This window comes from Cyrtonyx montezumae, unplaced genomic scaffold (genome assembly GCF_038088225.1).
Source record: "Cyrtonyx montezumae isolate F1298 unplaced genomic scaffold, pur_monq_1.0 scaffold_0, whole genome shotgun sequence".
NCBI classification, from domain to species: Eukaryota; Metazoa; Chordata; class Aves; order Galliformes; family Odontophoridae; genus Cyrtonyx; species Cyrtonyx montezumae.
Genome location: NW_027071824.1, coordinates 28,575,016 through 28,592,424, shown reverse-complemented (window position 1 = coordinate 28,592,424; position 17,409 = coordinate 28,575,016). Strand labels below are relative to the sequence as shown.

At 42.9% G+C, this 17,409-nt stretch overlaps 1 protein-coding gene across 1 annotated transcript in view; it reads right to left on the bottom strand.

The window, feature by feature from the left end:
- Positions 1-11,587: 11,587 nt before the first annotated feature.
- RPS6KA2 (ribosomal protein S6 kinase A2) overlaps positions 11,588-17,409 on the bottom strand; it is a 157,998-nt gene continuing 152,176 nt past the window's right edge. The window contains exons 18-21 of the mRNA XM_065731237.1: positions 16,826-16,902; positions 14,350-14,467; positions 13,721-13,858; positions 11,588-13,332 (exon numbers count right to left, since the gene is read on the bottom strand). Coding sequence (XP_065587309.1) covers positions 13,207-13,332; positions 13,721-13,858; positions 14,350-14,467; positions 16,826-16,902 — 459 coding nt within the window. The 3' untranslated portion in view covers positions 11,588-13,206. The remainder of the gene's footprint in view (positions 13,333-13,720; positions 13,859-14,349; positions 14,468-16,825; positions 16,903-17,409) is intronic.

Genomic DNA, 17,409 nt, shown 5'->3' with positions numbered 1-17,409 from the left:
CACTCTTTATTTAGACCTATTGGTGCTATTGTTGTTCTACTTCTGCATTTACTTTTTGAGGACTCTTCCTGCAGTATTCAGTGTCTGCAATTTTCTTTGTTTTATTTTAATTTCTAATGTTTTTATCAAACTTCTTTAGTTGTCTTCTATGCCTCATGATAGAAGAAACTGATTTCATGCCTTGCCATATCTGATTCTGTTTTCTGCAGTCAGTGCAGGCTGACACTGTTTTATTTTCATCTATTCATATATTCTTTTCCTTCTATTCCCCCCTCCCCCCTTTTTTTTTTTTTTTTTGAAGTCACAAGGTGCTTGTGAATTTGACAAGATACAGCACAGGATCATTCCTGTGTTTCTTCCAATCTGAATAGTATTTATAGCTCCTTTGCTTTTCTGACAGATAAGTCCCCTGCAATCTTTTTTCCCCTTAGATTATCTTCACAAAAACTCTACGTGGCATTTTCTGATATTTATTCCTGGAATCCTCATTGATTCTTTTAGCAATGCTAGATTAGTAAGCTGGTGCCCTTGAATTCCCTTTCTCATTTTTAGCAGGTAGATTCCTTCCATTCTTCAGTGTTTACTCTTTGTGGGATACTCTCCAGTAGCAGAGGAAATCAAGAGCTTTCTGTAAATATTGTTTGTACATCTCATCATCCCTTCCTGCCAACACACATCTGCTGTGGCCTGACTTGCTTCTGAAGCCAGTGGGATGGACTGGAACCTTCAGCTTGGCTGCCCCAAATCTGCAGTGCTAGCATGCTTAGGGCTGGCGTTTTTGCACATATGGACACAGATATAGATATACAAGGTGGAGTAAACCTTAATCATTTTTCACAGTATCTCAGTTTTTGGCTATGAGAGAAGATGTGGTATTGGCTTGATGACTCTGCTTAGCAAATGGCTGATGTGTTTCCCTCAGAAGGAATTTTGCATATCTCAAGTCCTCTGTTCTCCATTTCTGTGTGCAGCATAGCTGGGGTGAGCCTCCCAGCTGAAGGAGGCACATTATCCCCATCCTGATCTCCTCATCCCGTAACTACTATTCATAAACATGTACTTCCTGATGTCAGCAGATGCAGGTCCAGATGCTGCGTAAGGAGACCTACCATTTTTCTCCTTTGAGGACAGCTCTTTCTTCCTGTTGGCATGCCATGCACGGCAGAATGTCCTTGGCTGGGAGCAAGGAACATACTACCTGTCTGGCAATGAAACCAGTGAAGAAAGTTGTGTTGCAGACATCACAGAACTGAAGAGGTGGTGTACCAGTGTGAATTGGTAGTTACGCTTCTGATGTAAGACATGATATCAGTCCTCTAGTATATATCTATTACAACTACTAATGAACACCTGCAGGTAAAAGCAATGGTGCTTTTACCCAGCTGTGAAAGGAACTGAAGGAACACATGCATGACGTCCTTGTCTGCATGACAGATGCAGTACAATGCATAAGCTGCTAAACTTGCTGTGACCTCAGTCTGAGATAGGTATTATTTCCCTGCTACTACAACTCCATAGGCGCAGAAAAAATGGAAAGAAAAGATGAATTACTACTCCAGTCTTCTTTAGTAATGAAATACCTCTTCATTTAGCTGGAGACAAGTCACCTGGTAGAAAGACTGACTTGAGCCACTGGCTGTGACATTTAGTTACCCTGCAGTATCTAATGGAGCCAAGCTAGAACACAGCTTGCTGTGACATCTGCATTTGTCTATCTTTGATTACAGATGGGTTATCTCTAGGAGCAGGCATACTGCTTGAGAAGTGTTATTCCACGTGGAGCATACAGCACTAACTTCAAGTTGACTGCGTGTAAAGGTTATAAAAACAAAGAGACCAACATGAACAAGAAGGTCTAAAAAAAGAAGGAAAATGAATGCTCACCCACCTCTGAAGATCTAGCTGCATGGAGAAGGAGCTCTAAAAAAGGAAGATCTCCAACAAGAGGTCATTCCTCAGTGGCTGTCAGCCCTTAAAAGAGCTCCTCCAGGTCACACAGGTGAACTGCCTTCACCTGTACTCCCAGGGCTGACTGAGACTTTCCTTCAGGTGCTCCATCAGTGGTTCAGACTGTGACTCAGTAGTTGCCATACACTGGACACCTCAAAATGCTGACTTGGGAGACTGCCTTATGTAAATAATGAATATACTCTGTAAGATGCACAGCCAGCCTGACACAGTGACAGAAATGTCTTAGTGGAAATGGATTTAGTATTAATCTAGAGAAAATTAAGTAAAATATATAGCAGATAAATCACTTTAGAGGGAGCTCTATCTTATTTGAAAACATTTCAAGATATGTAGATGTATTTTTCTCAGCCCTGAAAAATACAGCGGCTCACAAGTTGCAGATCTCACAATTAATCTGCAAGCTAATTAGTTTCATTGCAAAACCTGTTCAGTTTGGATTAATTTTTACAAAGTGGAGTTACATATATTTCATCAGCAGCAGATCTCAGTAGGATCTGAAGTTGGAGCAAGCATCAAAAACCATAAAAGCCAAGGAGGTGCAGATGGGAAGACAATGATGTAATACTTATAAAACCACAACAAAAATGACAGACCCACCTTATAAATTGTATAAGGAACACTGTGATATGGGAGTTCTAAGGGACAAGGTTGAGAAGGGAAGAGTAAAATAGATGCCAAATGGATCTGAAAAAGAATTTGGATTGGTGGCACATAAGTATCAGCAATTCAGCAACTACAGTTATTGACTGTTATAACTGAGCAGCCAAAAAACAGCTGGGCAGCAGGAACTGAAGCAAAAGGTACTACCTATAACAAAGAAAATAGTGTTTTGTCAGCCTAGAATGTAAGCATTTCTGGTAGTTGTTGCAATGATCACCACCTTTCCATACTTTCCCTGCAGAAAGACCCAGCTGTCACTGTTATGGTCAGGCAGGTCTGAACATGTGAAACTTTTATTCCCATTATTCTAAGCTGTACTGAGCAAACTCCAGCCCTGTCACGGTCTGTTGGGTAGAAACCACAACCAAACAAAATACTCCCATGCCTTTCCATACTTAAGCTTATGGTAAAGCCATTGCCTAAGCCCAATTTCCTCCTGGCAGTTTCTATCCCTGTAAGCCAAGCGGTTGTAGACAAAGGGTGCACCCACACAGGTAGCGCTCAGTGTGCGTGGTGCAGGCTGAGGGTGGCAAGGCTGCAGGGCAGCCAGAGGATGTGGCTTCCCTGGTATGAGTCCTGAATTAGTCACACACAGTAAAACAGCCATACAACTGCAGCCAGAATGATTTAAGCCAACTTCATGGTGTATTCACCTATAGCAGTAGGGGCTGTTTTTATCTGCTCTTTCACCATCGTGAAGACTAAATTGATGTTAAGTGCTTTAAGGTTTATTTTCCTGGGCTAAAGAACATCTCTACAGTTTATTTTTTAACAGTCCTTTAAAAAAGACCATTTCAAGCTCTATTTTTAAATATAAGTGTATATCGGTAAAGCTGCTTAGAATCAGCCAGGTTTTGCACTATGGATCCTTATCAGATCCTTATGAGAAAGATGATTGCCCTGCTGTTTCTAATATCACAGTGCTGCATTGCTGGTATCCTTCAAGCAATTGCTGCTTGTGTTTGAGGAGGAAGGGTTGAGGAGTGCTTGTTCAGTCAGGTGCACTCCATACTGTATATTGCAAAATCATGTCAGCTGGGGTAAGAAGACTGCTTTTTGCAACACTACATTGCAAAATTCTCCTCCTTCGCTCAGGAAGGAGAATCTTCTTTTACAGTTAAATATCTTATAAATGTCATATGTGGTTTCACTGCTCTAATTGTCATCTCCAGTGGAGCAGAGCAGGCAGTCTGGCAAGACACACCTCCCAGAGGGGCTGAACTGGGCTGCAAAGCAGAAATGGGAGTATTCCAGCTGGATTTAAAAATAAAAGGTAGAAATAGTTTTCTGAGGAAGGAGAATTGGTAACGTGACATATCATGAACAGCTTGGCTGAGGTTGTGAGGGAGGTTTCACACCTTGCAAACTGTATGCTGAAACATGAATGTTTCATAAGGAGAACCAGTCACAGCTTTTCCCTCAAGCTTTCTATGACTACCTCGAGGAGTATTATCCAATAACAACGTCCCTAAGCTTGCAAGGAGACTGAAATCAAGTGTCTGCTCAATGGCAGAAACTGAAGGGATCAAAGTTCAGATGCGCTGTTAATTAATGACAGTCATTTTAGCTGTATAACCCTCTCCTCAGAAATCACAGGTCACTAGTGAACTGAACACATATAAATTCAGTAGGACATGATAAAAAGACAGGTTCCCAGTACACTTCACCACTGATAAAGTCACACCTATTGTTTATATATGCTGTACCTCAGCTCCTCCCATTTGAGGCTGAGGGTTAGCTGGGAGGAGGTTAGTCTTAGCGGATCAGTTCTATGCTTCTCACTGCTTCCAGTCCTTCTTCTGCTAAAGAGCAATTCACCTGGAAAGCCTTGAACACTAATATCATAGAATCATATAAACACTAAGGTTGGAAAAGACCACTAAGATCATCAAATTCAACTGTCAACTCATCAAAACCATAAAAAACCATATAGTGCCAACAAACTGTCTGGATGTAAAAAAGTAAATGAACACTCTTGAATAAGAAAGGTATGATTGCACCTGGGCTGTCTTTGGTTTAATTACTGTATCCTCAGTGGTGCTAAATCTGCCTCAGGTGGAGCCAATTTTTGGCTCAGTGGGCTGAGATTTCTCCACTAGCTGGTCACTGGTGAGAGCATGGTGGTTTCAGGGATGCTGCTGACTTACAAGAGAAAGTCAAAGGTTGTCTGTGATCGAATTGGTGATGCTCACCCAGATAGGGGCCCTGAAATCACCTTTGGCCTATTTCTTTAACAGGCTAGAAAAAGGGGGGGGGGGGGAGATTGCAGTGGGCTACAGTGGATAAACAAACCGTGGGCATACAAGATGAGTAACTTAAAGATAAACATACCAAAGTCCTTTCCAAAGCTGCTGGGATCAAAGTGAAATAAACGATAGATCCTGGTGGACTTCTACAAGGTCACTCAGGACTCCACAGGGAGTCATTTAGGTTTATACAAAGTCCAGCAGAAAAAAAAAAAGTCACTGATGCAAAAGGGCGTGCTTTTAAAACAACAGACACATACACTCATGTGCCCAAATGTGCCTAAGCAAGAAGGGAGATGAGCAGCTTGTTGACAGCCAAAGTCTGTGCTGTAGGACTTTCTCACATCAGAAGACTTAGGAAGTACTGCGACTCCGCAAAAAGTCAGAGGTCCTCTTTTAAATGAGTACTGATCTTTCTAATAAACATCAATATTAAGCTGTAAGGCTGCAGTTCAGATCTCAAGGACTTAAGAGGATACCCTTACTTATTTATTTATTTTACGTGTGAGAGCCTCACAATGTAAACACGGGAGTCCCAAAGCTGTGCATTGACTGACTATGCCTGGAGTGCAGCGCAGAGCCTGCTCCATGTGCCAGGCTTTGTCACATGGGTGATGAGGAGGGGAAGAATTAGCCATACAGGAGTGTGGAAATTCAACAAAACCCTAACAACAGGAAATCTGGGGCAGAGAGTGCTTTTATCGTGCCAGCAGCCCATGACTTGGCTCCTTCTTTCTTGCCAGCGTACCATTCTTGAAGGCTGCACAGAGGTCAGTTTTTCCAACCTGCACAATGCAGCTGCTACTTTTCTTCAGTAAACTCAGGAGGAGACAGCGTGAACATCCTCACTGCACCTTGTGGTTCCAATGCCAAGGGTGCTGCAGTGCAGGGAGCCCCATCAGCTCCTTCCTCAGACTGATGTTGTCCAGACCCACATGCCCCACCTCCTGGGAATGTGGCAGAAGCTTCCATCTGTGCAGGCTCTTTCAGACTCTTAGGGCTAAAACTGGGGGCTGTCACCCCACAGCAGGGCACCCTGATGGGATCAGTGCATATTCTGCTACTTCTTGCTTCAGGATACTGCTCCAGCACTTTGTCACAGTGGTGGAACAGCTCTCAGTGTTTGAGACTGCTTAGAAATGTTAGGATTTAATAGAGATGGGGAAATTATAACATTTACACATCATGAGGCTGTGTGCAGTTGTGCACGTGCATGTGTTATAGTGGTGGTGGTATTTTGCCTGAAGAAGCTCCTTCTTGCACTGTCACCGTGTGTTATTATGAACAGCTACATTTGTCATTGGTAACTTACTTCCCTTCCTCACCTTATATTATTGTTATTATCTTTTTAATACCCAGGATATTACAATTAGGATCTTGCAGCCAATCTATCCATATGTCTTGGGGGATATCTCACGGGTGTGCAGAATCTGCATGGAGACCCTCAGTTCATGAGTTCATGACTTGGCTCTAGGTATTGCGAATTGAAGAACTGAAGGTTTTGTGATCTATTTTTTTCACTCTCTTTAAAACAACTTGATTCTAATCGGAGAGTTTGTTCAAGATTTAAGCCTTTTTCATCTCTTTGTAGTGGAAGGTTTCAATCACGCTCATCATCTATTTATTTCAGGCCCTCTGGTGGTTCTCATACGCATTAACCCGGTAACATTCTCTCAGTATTCGGCTTCTGACTCCAGGGGGAGGTGGTGACAGACACTGGGGGTGGCATCCCTGCTGTGTCCCACTTGGTTGGGTTGCTCAGGTAACAACGGTGGAGATTCTTACTTGAAGTCCACTGGCATGGCCAGGCCAAATGCTAAGGAAATACACACCTTCACTTCACTCTTGACACTGACTCACAGCTGAAGAAGCAGGCAGCTTGAATGGATAAGTAAATAACTGATTATTGCAGAGTTTACGATAAGCAGAAAGAGTAAGCGCAGACAATAGCATGATAATCAGAAAGACTGTGTAAATGCACTGGAAATCTTTGCCTGCATGTCTTAACAAGGAGGCTAGTGTTAGAATTCAAGCCTGCTTTTTCTGCAGTAGGAAAGTGTGAAGCTTTGTGACCATTGCTGCTTTTACTGGTGAGGGCAGAACCTGAAAGACAGGAAGAATCAATTAGGCAGGAGCGTGCCAAGCCAGCACAACACTCAGCCTCACCGCAGACTGTGACTCACCGGCCTCGTTATAGACTAATTTCCTCAGCAAAGAGTAGAACTGGGCTCAGGCCAGCTTTGGATGTTTATAAAGTATCCAGTGAGAGCACTACAAATAGCTCTCCTGTCCAACTGGATGAATGAATAGAGATCCCCTTCTATGTTGCATCTGGAAAATGAGTGGACAGCACTGTCAGCAGCCAGTGCACTGCAAAGCAATCTGTGGTCAACCTGAAGAGCTGGTCATAGGCAACAATTCTTGTCTTTGGTTGTGTTCCATTGTGTTTGGTGCAAAATCTGTGCTTCTTGTGATTTTTGGACATCAGCTTTTATTGTTACTCTCTGCTATTTACTGTTCTTAGTATCTGATGTCCTCAGCCTGCAGTTGTGCTGCCCGTGAATGAGATGCTACTCAGATAGGAATGGCTTACTTCCCTTCTTCACCTTCATTTTTTTTTTTTTAATACCCAGGATATTACACTTACAACCTTCTCTGCACAGCTGTGTGCATCAGACTGGTTGAACTTGGGTTACTCCTGGCTGTGAATATGTTAAAGGAGGAATTAGAAGGGGAGGAAGAAGTGTGAGGAGTACAATTTTTTTCATATCAGCCTTCTCATTAGGATGCTCTTGCACATGATAAGGGTTCTCCAGAAAAGCCTCCTTTTTAACCACAAGGACTATAAAGTGCAGCAGTCATTGCCCCACCTACCTTGAGAGGCTCTACAAGTCATGGTATGGACCTCTGAGGGGAAAAGCTTGGTTAAGGAAAGGAGGAATTATTTGTGGAAGGCACAGAGGCATGAGGAAGAGGATGAAGACATACAGATATCCTAGTGGTGAAGGGCTAAGAGGAATAAAGGAGCAGAAACAGTTGAGAGAAAAGAAGTGACAGAAATAGGGGGAGGACAGGAGCAGCTGGCAGGAAAACAGAGGCATGAGACTACCCACAGGCACAGCAAAAATATGCTGAGCCATGTATTTGAAGTCTAAGTTTGCTCGGTTATACTTGCTTGGACGTGGATCACATGCAGTTTTTCCATGTCAGGTACCAAATGCAGTTTGTGAGCTGGACTCACCACTTCTGTGATGCTGTTGCGGTGATGGACATCACAGAGGTGTAGAGCATTGTAATGGTGCTAATGCCAGGGAGGCAGACCCAGTTCCTGCCAGGAGAGGCTGGCTTTGCTTTGCAGTCACCAGTAAGCTCAGCAAGAAGAGGCTATGCAGGCTGGTTGGCAGTGCTTCTCAGAAGAACTGTGCCACAGGTGTTCTCTAAGAAATCCATACCAGGCAGCTTGGGTGAATGCTCACATATGTCTGGCAGTGAAACCCCAAATATGCCTGGTGGGTGAACTGTCTGCTGATGGGGGGTTACAGTATTACTTGTTGCTTCCCAAATCAGAGGCTTAAGTATTCAGGTTGCACAGAGGTAACAGCTCCAGGTCTGACTTGGAAAGGTAAAGGTGTGCCTTTACCATCACTGCACCTGGCTTTCAAGCATGGCCAGTACTTGAGGACTGGAAAGGCATCATGCAAAACCAAGCGGAATCCCTTTTTCTCTCTCTCTTCTTTTTTATTTCTTTATAAAGGAAGGAAAGGACAGGCATGCCAAGCCGAAACGACAGAGTACAGACAAGTGAGCACTGAGGCTTCTCCCTGCAGGCAGCCCTCGCCCTGCTTCAGCTCAGCCCCAGCCCTCTGGCCAGTCCCAGCACGCTGCCCGCCCTCCTGCCTGCTCACAGCTTCTTGCAGTCTGTTCGTGTGGCTTCACAACACCGTCAGCCCATGGGAGCAGCAGCTGAGACCTGCAGCATAGCAGCGACACTGGATGCAGCGCACAGAAAAAGGGGAGCAAAGAGCTTGTTTGCAAACAGTTGCATGTAACAATATAGAAAGTCCAAAGATCGTCAATCTGCTACAAAAATATTACACTTCATAAAACCATGTACTATAAAAAAAATCTATTCAGAAATGCTGGTAAACATAATAAATATCTGTACACCAGCTGCCCTTCTCGTACAGGAAACGTGAAAAGCACGAGCCTCAGAAATCACTGTAAACATGAACGTGGAGCCTGTAAACAAAGGGCTAAATCATGGTCCGTGTTTTGTCAGATTCCCCTGGTACTGCCCAGGTACTGCACACCTCATCACCCAATGGCCCCACCTCCAAACAGGATCGTGCTCCAGGCTGGCCTTGGGTCTCCCCTAAGCTGCCTACAGGTCCTACAACAGTAAGGAGAGGCAAGGTTTGGCTGCAAGGAACAATCAGAAACAATGTTTTAGCAACTGGTTTTCAATTTCTGCACTTCCAAAGGCCTGCTTCCAACTTCCTCTTTCAAAATTCCACTTCATCCAGAGAAGCATGCATTTTCCCCATTTTCTCTAAAAAATGATGACCATCGAATCCATTTAGGTGACACAGCGGAACAGGAACAGAATCTCCAGCCACACATACCTAGGCAAGGTTGTACAGCCCAACACTGACCATCATGGTCATAACACAGCACAGGGTGATGCATTTTCCCCGATCTTACATTCTGACCTTCAGGCTGCAGAACGTTCACCCATGGCAGTCAAGCATTTGCATGCACGGTCAGATGCCCGGTTTTACTGTCTGTCCTGCACACACTGTCACCCATGTGCATGCAGGAATGCAAAGTCTAGCCTCCCCAGCCTTACCGATGTGACTAAAATGTGGCTCTGGGAACTAATGGGACTTTATTGTTCTGTACCATTCTCATTCTGCACAGGCTTCCACCCATTGCTCACCTAAATGCTGAGAATTTCAGTTATGTACACATTTATTATCTTTGCTTTCTGAGTAACATTACTCCAGGTTTAGCTTTCAGAACCAGATGATTCCTTGTGCCTGCCGTGGGCAGCTGTGGTGGGGCCAGGGCAGGGAGCATACACTTCTATGAGGTTTAGATGGATGCTTCAAATGGACAGATGGAAAAGAACTGTACTAAAACATCTTATTAGCATTACTTCAAACCTTTTTATTTTAATATAAAGAATATCTAACCTGGTTGGCCTAGCTGTGCATCTTTTAGGATTTAGATGCCTGGACCCCCCCTTGGCTCTTGCTTAAAGGAGCAGTCCATATATGTTCTCCAAGGGAATTTTGCTTCTGATCGTTTGCTTTGGCATATTTTACTACAAAATTCCTTAGATACAGCTTCAGCAGAGCTGATGAAAATCATTTTTGTGTGGAAGCTTAGATACCTCCTTTTCTGCTACAGTAATATGCTTTGCCTTCCATGTTTGTCTGCTCTCCTACAAAATCAGGAATTCCCTATGCAAAAACTGATGATTTCACCACAAACCTCAGGATTTCTTCTTTATAATCTCCACTGTGGCAAAAAAACACACAGCCAGCACCACTTCCCACAGGGCATCCCCTGAAAGCATACACCTTCTGGCCCAGTGCTGTGCCTGCCTCAGCAGAGGGCCCAACTGCCTCATGCCAGGGCACGACACAGCAGAGCTGGTGCCTTGCTGCTGTCCCCAGCCACCTGCTCAGATGCCACGTGCTTGCTTTGCCCTGTGGTGACCTGGATAAAGGAGGTGCAGCTAAGGTCAAGAGAAAGTGAGTGGCTCCCTCTATTAGCATCAGCACCGGTACATGCTGGCTGAAGCTGTGGAACAGTGGCATAAGAAGCCCCTGTGGCACTCAAGAGATGCCTTCTGCCTCAGGGCAGCCTGCTCTGCTGTGCTGAAGGACGTGTGTGCTTTGGTCTGCCATCACTTTGCTCACTTGGATGGTTCAGAAATTGAGCTGTGTTATTTGTAACGGCCTAATTCAAAGAGATTGCTAGGCTTTTAGGAGCTAAACATACATTCTGTTTCAGTCCAAGTGACTGCATCAGCCAGACTGACTGTGGAAATGGATGAACTGGGTTCACTCTGACTGAAGAGATTCAAACTATTACACTCCTGGAGGAGCAGCATTCTGTATGCTTGCCCTACAGCAATATTCAGATGAAAAAATAAAAGCTCAAAAAATTAAGTCTGAGTACATGAAGAAGGGGTCAGACTGTTTCCAGTGATTGTGAAGAGAGACCAAACTGAACCAATGAAAGATGCCAGGAAATTTCTAGTGGAGACAAAAACGGTACCTAGTATTTACAGCAATCTTTCTGCCCACGTACAGTGACGCATTAAAACACATTTTGCTGAAACAATTCAGATCAATTGGGACACCAGAAAATCCAGCCCTCTCTCCAGATGCCCTCAGAATCCCCATGTCACCTTTGCCTTCCTGTGGACAGAAGTCACATCCAGGGACTTTAGAGGAGCATCTCTACATCAGCCAGGACATCTCTTAGCACTCTGACAGCAGAAATAGCATGAGACTTAATTAACTTCTAATGAGGGGAAAAGTGTAAAAACAGCAAAAAGCTGAGGCTGAGCACAGCTTAGCCAGAGTAGAGAATTAAGCATATTATTCTCTGCTGCTTTGTAAATGAACAAAACCACACCTGTGCATGTTCCCACACCAATTCAAGCCAATTCATCCTCTGTGTGAAGTTTCACAGCACTGTTTATTCTAGAAAAGAGAAGGCCTTCAAGAAGAGCTGCTTTGCAGCGTTCCTTTGTGCACAGCACATAAACCTGGACATTAAATATTGGTTTAAATTATTAAGAATAAATTTAAAAATAGACTAATGCAAACAAACAAATTCAGTTAACACTGGAACACAGATAGTTTTAGGAAGCATATTGCTATAGCAAATGCAACTCTTTGTCCCCCTAGATACTGATACCATGACCTGGTAATATTATATGGTACCACTGCACCACTACCCAGCCAGATAATTGCCACCTCTAGCACACAAAGCTCCATGTTCACGTTTTTCTTTTCTTTTTTTTTTTTCCTTCCCCCCCACCCCTTCAGAGTAGACAAAAGCCAATATAGCACATTAACTTCTCCCACAAAGCATCTGAGGTGACAAAATTCACTCAGAAAACAAAACAAAAGCACTATAAAAAAGAATCCTGGGCAGCTCGTGATCACCATATGCCACAATGGGTAAGAAAAAAAGGATTTAAAAAGTAGCTCAGGGAATGAGAAATAAGGTCTGCTTTGCTGAGACCTTCTCAACCAAGTTTTATTTCCCTGAACCTGAAAGATCCAGGCATTAGGGTACAGATTTTTTTTTATATATATATAAATATACATGTATATATTTATATAAATATAAAAGCACAGCATCCTCCTGTTTCTCCTTCTGATTTATTATTATTAAAGCTTGTGACAGAGTTGGCTGGACCCTTCAGAAATGGGCACACTCCACAGGGAGCAGTGTTGGCGGTGGCCTTGCCTGCGGCTGAAGGCAGCCAGCCTCCTTGAGAGCTGAGACCAGACACCTTTGTCACCTCTCATCCATAGTCTCCTACTCCACTAGTTTACATGAATGCTTTCCCGTGGTCCCATGGGACCCAGCAGTCCTCTTCGAGGAGTATGTTTCTCACAGACTTTCCGCCCTCAGAGGACCATTCCTCCACCGAAGTCAGGCTCATCGTTGTCGGAGGAGCTCTGGTACATGCTCCTTGAGTGCTCCTGACTTTGTTCCAGAGAGGGCAGGAGCAAAGTGCAGAAGATGTCTTGAAATCCGAAGGTGTTTGACCACAGACAGCTTGCTCTCCTTCATGCTCTATAGCACTTTCTTTAAGTAAGGTATTATCCACATTCCTCTGCAGCCTTCAGTCCTCCTGGGGTGAGTGGAGATCAGCAGGCGACCAGCTTCATCGTGACGCTTGTGGGAATTGCTGAGAACATTCAAACCCAACTGCGTCTTCATTACAAAAAGTGCTTTTCTTCAGAAACAAAATGAAAACTATGTTCCAGCAGAACACCTTAAAGACTCTCCTAGGGAGGGAAGGATGGAGCATATCTACTTTATTTGGCTTTATCTCAGTAAGGAAACAGAGCTACCAGCAAAATTGGCACATCTTTGTGAAGTTGTTAAGCTCAGGATCCTGGCTGGAATGTAAAAGAAATGATGGAGGAAAGGCAGACAGACTTTGTCTTACGTTGGACTTCTGCTGGGTCCGGTGATTTCATGTGCAAGTTGTCCAAAAACATTCTACTAACCGAGTAAAGATGAATCTCTCAAATAATAAACTGTGGGTTTCCAAAGAGGCCTTGTGGGGGTACTGCTACAATCTGGTTGAGGTAAGTCTTTTCATGCCCCTCCGCTGAGCCAGATTGGAGGACAATACAGGCTCCAGCCTTGGTGCCTGAGGTGTTCGGTTTAAAGCAAAGTAAGTGGCTGCCATTGCACCCTGTACAATAGAAGAAGACAAAATGTTGAGCTAAAATTCATTTTTTTGATGCTTCTTCCCTCCTTTTCCCAAACCAATCCCCTGGGTGCAGGCCCAATTTCCACAAAATGATAACAATGTCTGCTGGCTGGCAGACAGATGAGGTGTCTGATTCAAAGCAGTGGGCAGCAGTACATAGACAGAGCCCCACCAGTTCATCGTAACGCAGCTGAAAGTTAATGACGTCAAGCAGATAACGAGTCAAAAAGTTTTACTGTTAATACAGTGCCATATTAAGTTTGACCTCTGTAGCAAACTATTTTCCCAATTCCTCTCTCTCTTTCCAAAATATTTACAAAAACCCCATCTCTTTCTGCAAGAAAGGGATAGTCAGGGGTGGAGGACATACCTTCACCAGGTGAACGTCCTGTCTGCTGAGTTGATTTTGAGACAGATACTCCCTGTTCACTATCCATGGATGTCTCAACACTTGAACTGCCGTGAGACGCTGATGAGGGTCTACATGAAGCATCTTAGACACAATATCCTAGGTTCAAGAGGAAGAAAACAGTAAAACGGGAAAAGTAATTAACTGCAGCACAGGATTTATTAACATCTCCTCAATGACAGAGTTAGCAGCAGCCTGTACAAGTGAGAGGGGGAGACATTTTAGAAATGCTTTATATTTTTTAAATAAGAAGTCTGATCTTTGAAATGTTCAGGTGTAACATTCAATTCTCAACTGATAATCCAATTGAAAGATTATGTGGCAGGTATTCAGCTTACTGAGTGTTAATTATTACGGTGACTACACAGAGGCGAAAAGGTCTGCCTGGAGAGGATGCCATCTGGAGGCAAGTAAGTTACTAGGATTAATTGCAGTTTGGTGATTGAATATATCATTGTTTTTCCATTTGATACTGCCAGTTAGTAAAACTGAAATCTCTTGGAGCAATACATAAACTGTTGTGGTTACAACTGCACAATGCCAGCCCATTTAAGGGGATAAAGAAAAGATCTCAGGAAGTGTCCACTGACCTTCGCGGTATCTGATACTGAATCCCAGTTTCCTCCTGTAAGTGCATATTTGCCACTGCCAATCCTGGCCAGAATCTCCTCTGGGGTGTCATCCGGCCCATTCGCAAAGGGAGTGAACCTATGAAAAAGAAAAGGAAAAGGTTTCATTTGTGAGTATTTGATCTCTAGCATCTAGTGATAAACACCATAGATTTCAACGGGAATTTTCTTCCAGAATGAACCACAGACATGGTTGCTTCATTTTCACTCAAAATATGCTGTGCAGTGTTTCCTCATATTAATTGCTTTGAAGAGGTGAAGACTGATATCTTGCATTTTTTATATCCAATTTCCATTATGTTCTCAGTGATATTGAATGTGACATTCTTTTGTAAAACTACACAGGCTTTCACTCTTTCTGTATTCATTTTGCCTCCATCTTATTCTCGATAGAGGAACCTTCATAATGGGAATAAAAGGTAAAAATTATGAAGGAGAAAAAATCATTTCTGAAATAAAAAAGAAAAAAAGTCCTTGTAATCTGTTCTGCAGTCCTTTGTTAATTGTAACAGGCAGGTTTGCTGGTCAAAACAAATGTTCTGCAGTAGGTGGTAAAAAACCATCATCAATCTAGCCAGTCAGAAATCAGCAGTATCACGTACTCAGCTTTACAAAATGAGTGCCACGTGGACAGGGCCCAGATATTTTTTCTTCACAGACTGACAAGTGATCAGATTTTGCAACTGACTAAAATATACTAAGACAAATTTTACTCTGCAGTCTTGAACAGCTGTCTAGGTTTAGAAGAAGAGGTATCTGGGATTTGTATACCTTCCCTTCCATCTGTCTTTGCTCTCCTGGAAACTCGCCAGTTTGGTTCTTCTGCTGTTAAACAGATGCTTGAGTTTGGCCACAGCTTCCTATCCCCCTGTTTTGTATAAGCACATCACATTTCTCACACTGTATTATTTCATTTCCACCAGCATTTCAGATTTCACAGAAGTTCAGCCCAGAAAGACACAGGCTGTTATTCCATTCTGTAGCTATCAAAGGGACTCACTGAGAGATCAGGACTGGCTGAAATTACAAAGTCTGCCATTCCTGGCATTAACAGGATCCCAGACCTGTGCTCCAGCCCATGGTGTCTGAGCACTCTCTGCTCATAGCAACACTGGGAGAAGAATAACATAATGGGTGCAAGTAATACTCAGCTCCTACTGCTCTCCTCTGGTAAAGAAGAACAAAGCATCCAAGATGTGGCACCTCAACTGTGTAATTTGCATTTCAGATTCAAATACATTTGGATATATATATATTTTTTGAAGAAACAAATTTTAAAACAAAAGATTTTGAATGTGTTTATTCATTTTCAGCAGAGACAACGTTGATAGCACTTGATGCTAAACCACAATATATTTGGATAAATATTGGGACTGTGGTTAATATGTTGATTTTATTTACTGATTCTGGTTGTGTATCAGTGCAAATCCATGTTGTTAGACAAGAAGTAACTTTATTTTTCAGGCTGGTGACTGCTCCAGAATGCCCCATTATATTTCAGCTAATGTTGAGCACACCTGTACTCAGGAGTGAAATAGGGCAGGAACTACTGGCACCTCTTCTATAGTTCACAAGGCAAGTGACACAAATAACAAAATGCCAGGACCTGTTTCTGCATGAACTTTCTTGCCACAGCTGAATGATCATGAAGCAGACTAAAGAGCTGTGAGTGGTTAATGCAAAGTTTCAAGCTGCACTGAGCTGGAATAAATATGCACATATCATATCCCGCAGTCAGCAAGTGAAATGAAGTTTGGGGGCCTGATAAATTCAGACTGGATTTGAACACAGCGTTTCCCATTCACTCCAGCACACCTTATTCTTATCCCACTCTGCTTATTTCACTTTTTCTCCCAGTCTTCTTACGTCAATATTTAGCCAACCCACTGGCAGGTTTTCTAATCCAAATATCCCCCAAGAACTGTTGTTCTTCTGTTTACTTTGTCTTTTCTGCAGCACATTTTTCAAACAGCATCTGTAAACAATGTTTGTTTGTTTTAGCCTTTAAAATTGCTCAGATACCTCAATAACAACAACCATAGAAAAAGAATTAAGCTGAAGAGAATACATGTATTACTAGAAACAAATAATCTCCTCTTGTGGGTAAGGTGGCCATGATCTGGCATACAGTCAAATGTTGCTCTCTCACTGTAACGCTTCCACACTACTTAAGTGGTTGGTGAACCTTTTAGGACTCTCAGTGAGCATTCAGGGGCCCAGGCTATTGAAAACCTAGGTGGTTTGTAAAGTGTCAAGGATATTTATATGTTTTGGAAAAATCTGCTCTAATTCTAGCTCTTGGCATCTGTTTTCTTGACTCTCACAACTGAGTACATGTGCCAGAATAGGCCAGACAGTTTGCTGTCTCTATCTTAGACTCATTTATGGCTTAACTGCTGTTTAGGTATACCCACTGGAGGAAAACCACTCATCTTACCCTGCCAACATGGTGTACAACAGGATCCCCAAGCTCCAGATGTCACAGGCTGCATCGTAACCTTGGCGCTTAAGGACCTGTGTGAAGAAAAGATGGGTGAAAAAACACAGGTTGATCTGATTCCTCAATTTTTTCTCTCAAGTTTTGTTTGGATCTGATACAGCAACTGGATGCTCTCTAACTCACATTTTATGTTGTACCTGTACAGATGCATTGTAACTGCAAAGAAAGCTAAAAGGCTAAAAGGAGCTGTGCTTCTCTTTGGCCCAGAAGGACTCATAAGCCACCTCCAGATCTTCTCATTCATAAAATCAAACTACCATTCTGTTTACTTATCTTCATTTCTGATACACAAGAAGAGTTTAGCCCCCTTCTGGTGGATCAGATGCATTTTTTTTTTTATTTTTTTTTGCGAAACACATGAAAAAAAAAACGTACAAATTCAGCAAGTCTTTCTCTGACCTGATTATTGTGTACAGGAATGATTTCAGCTATTTGAAGTTTAACACAGAAAACACCAAGTATTGCTCGAAAAAAAAAGCAGTTTCAGAAAATGTTGCCTTGACAGATTTTACAAATGATGA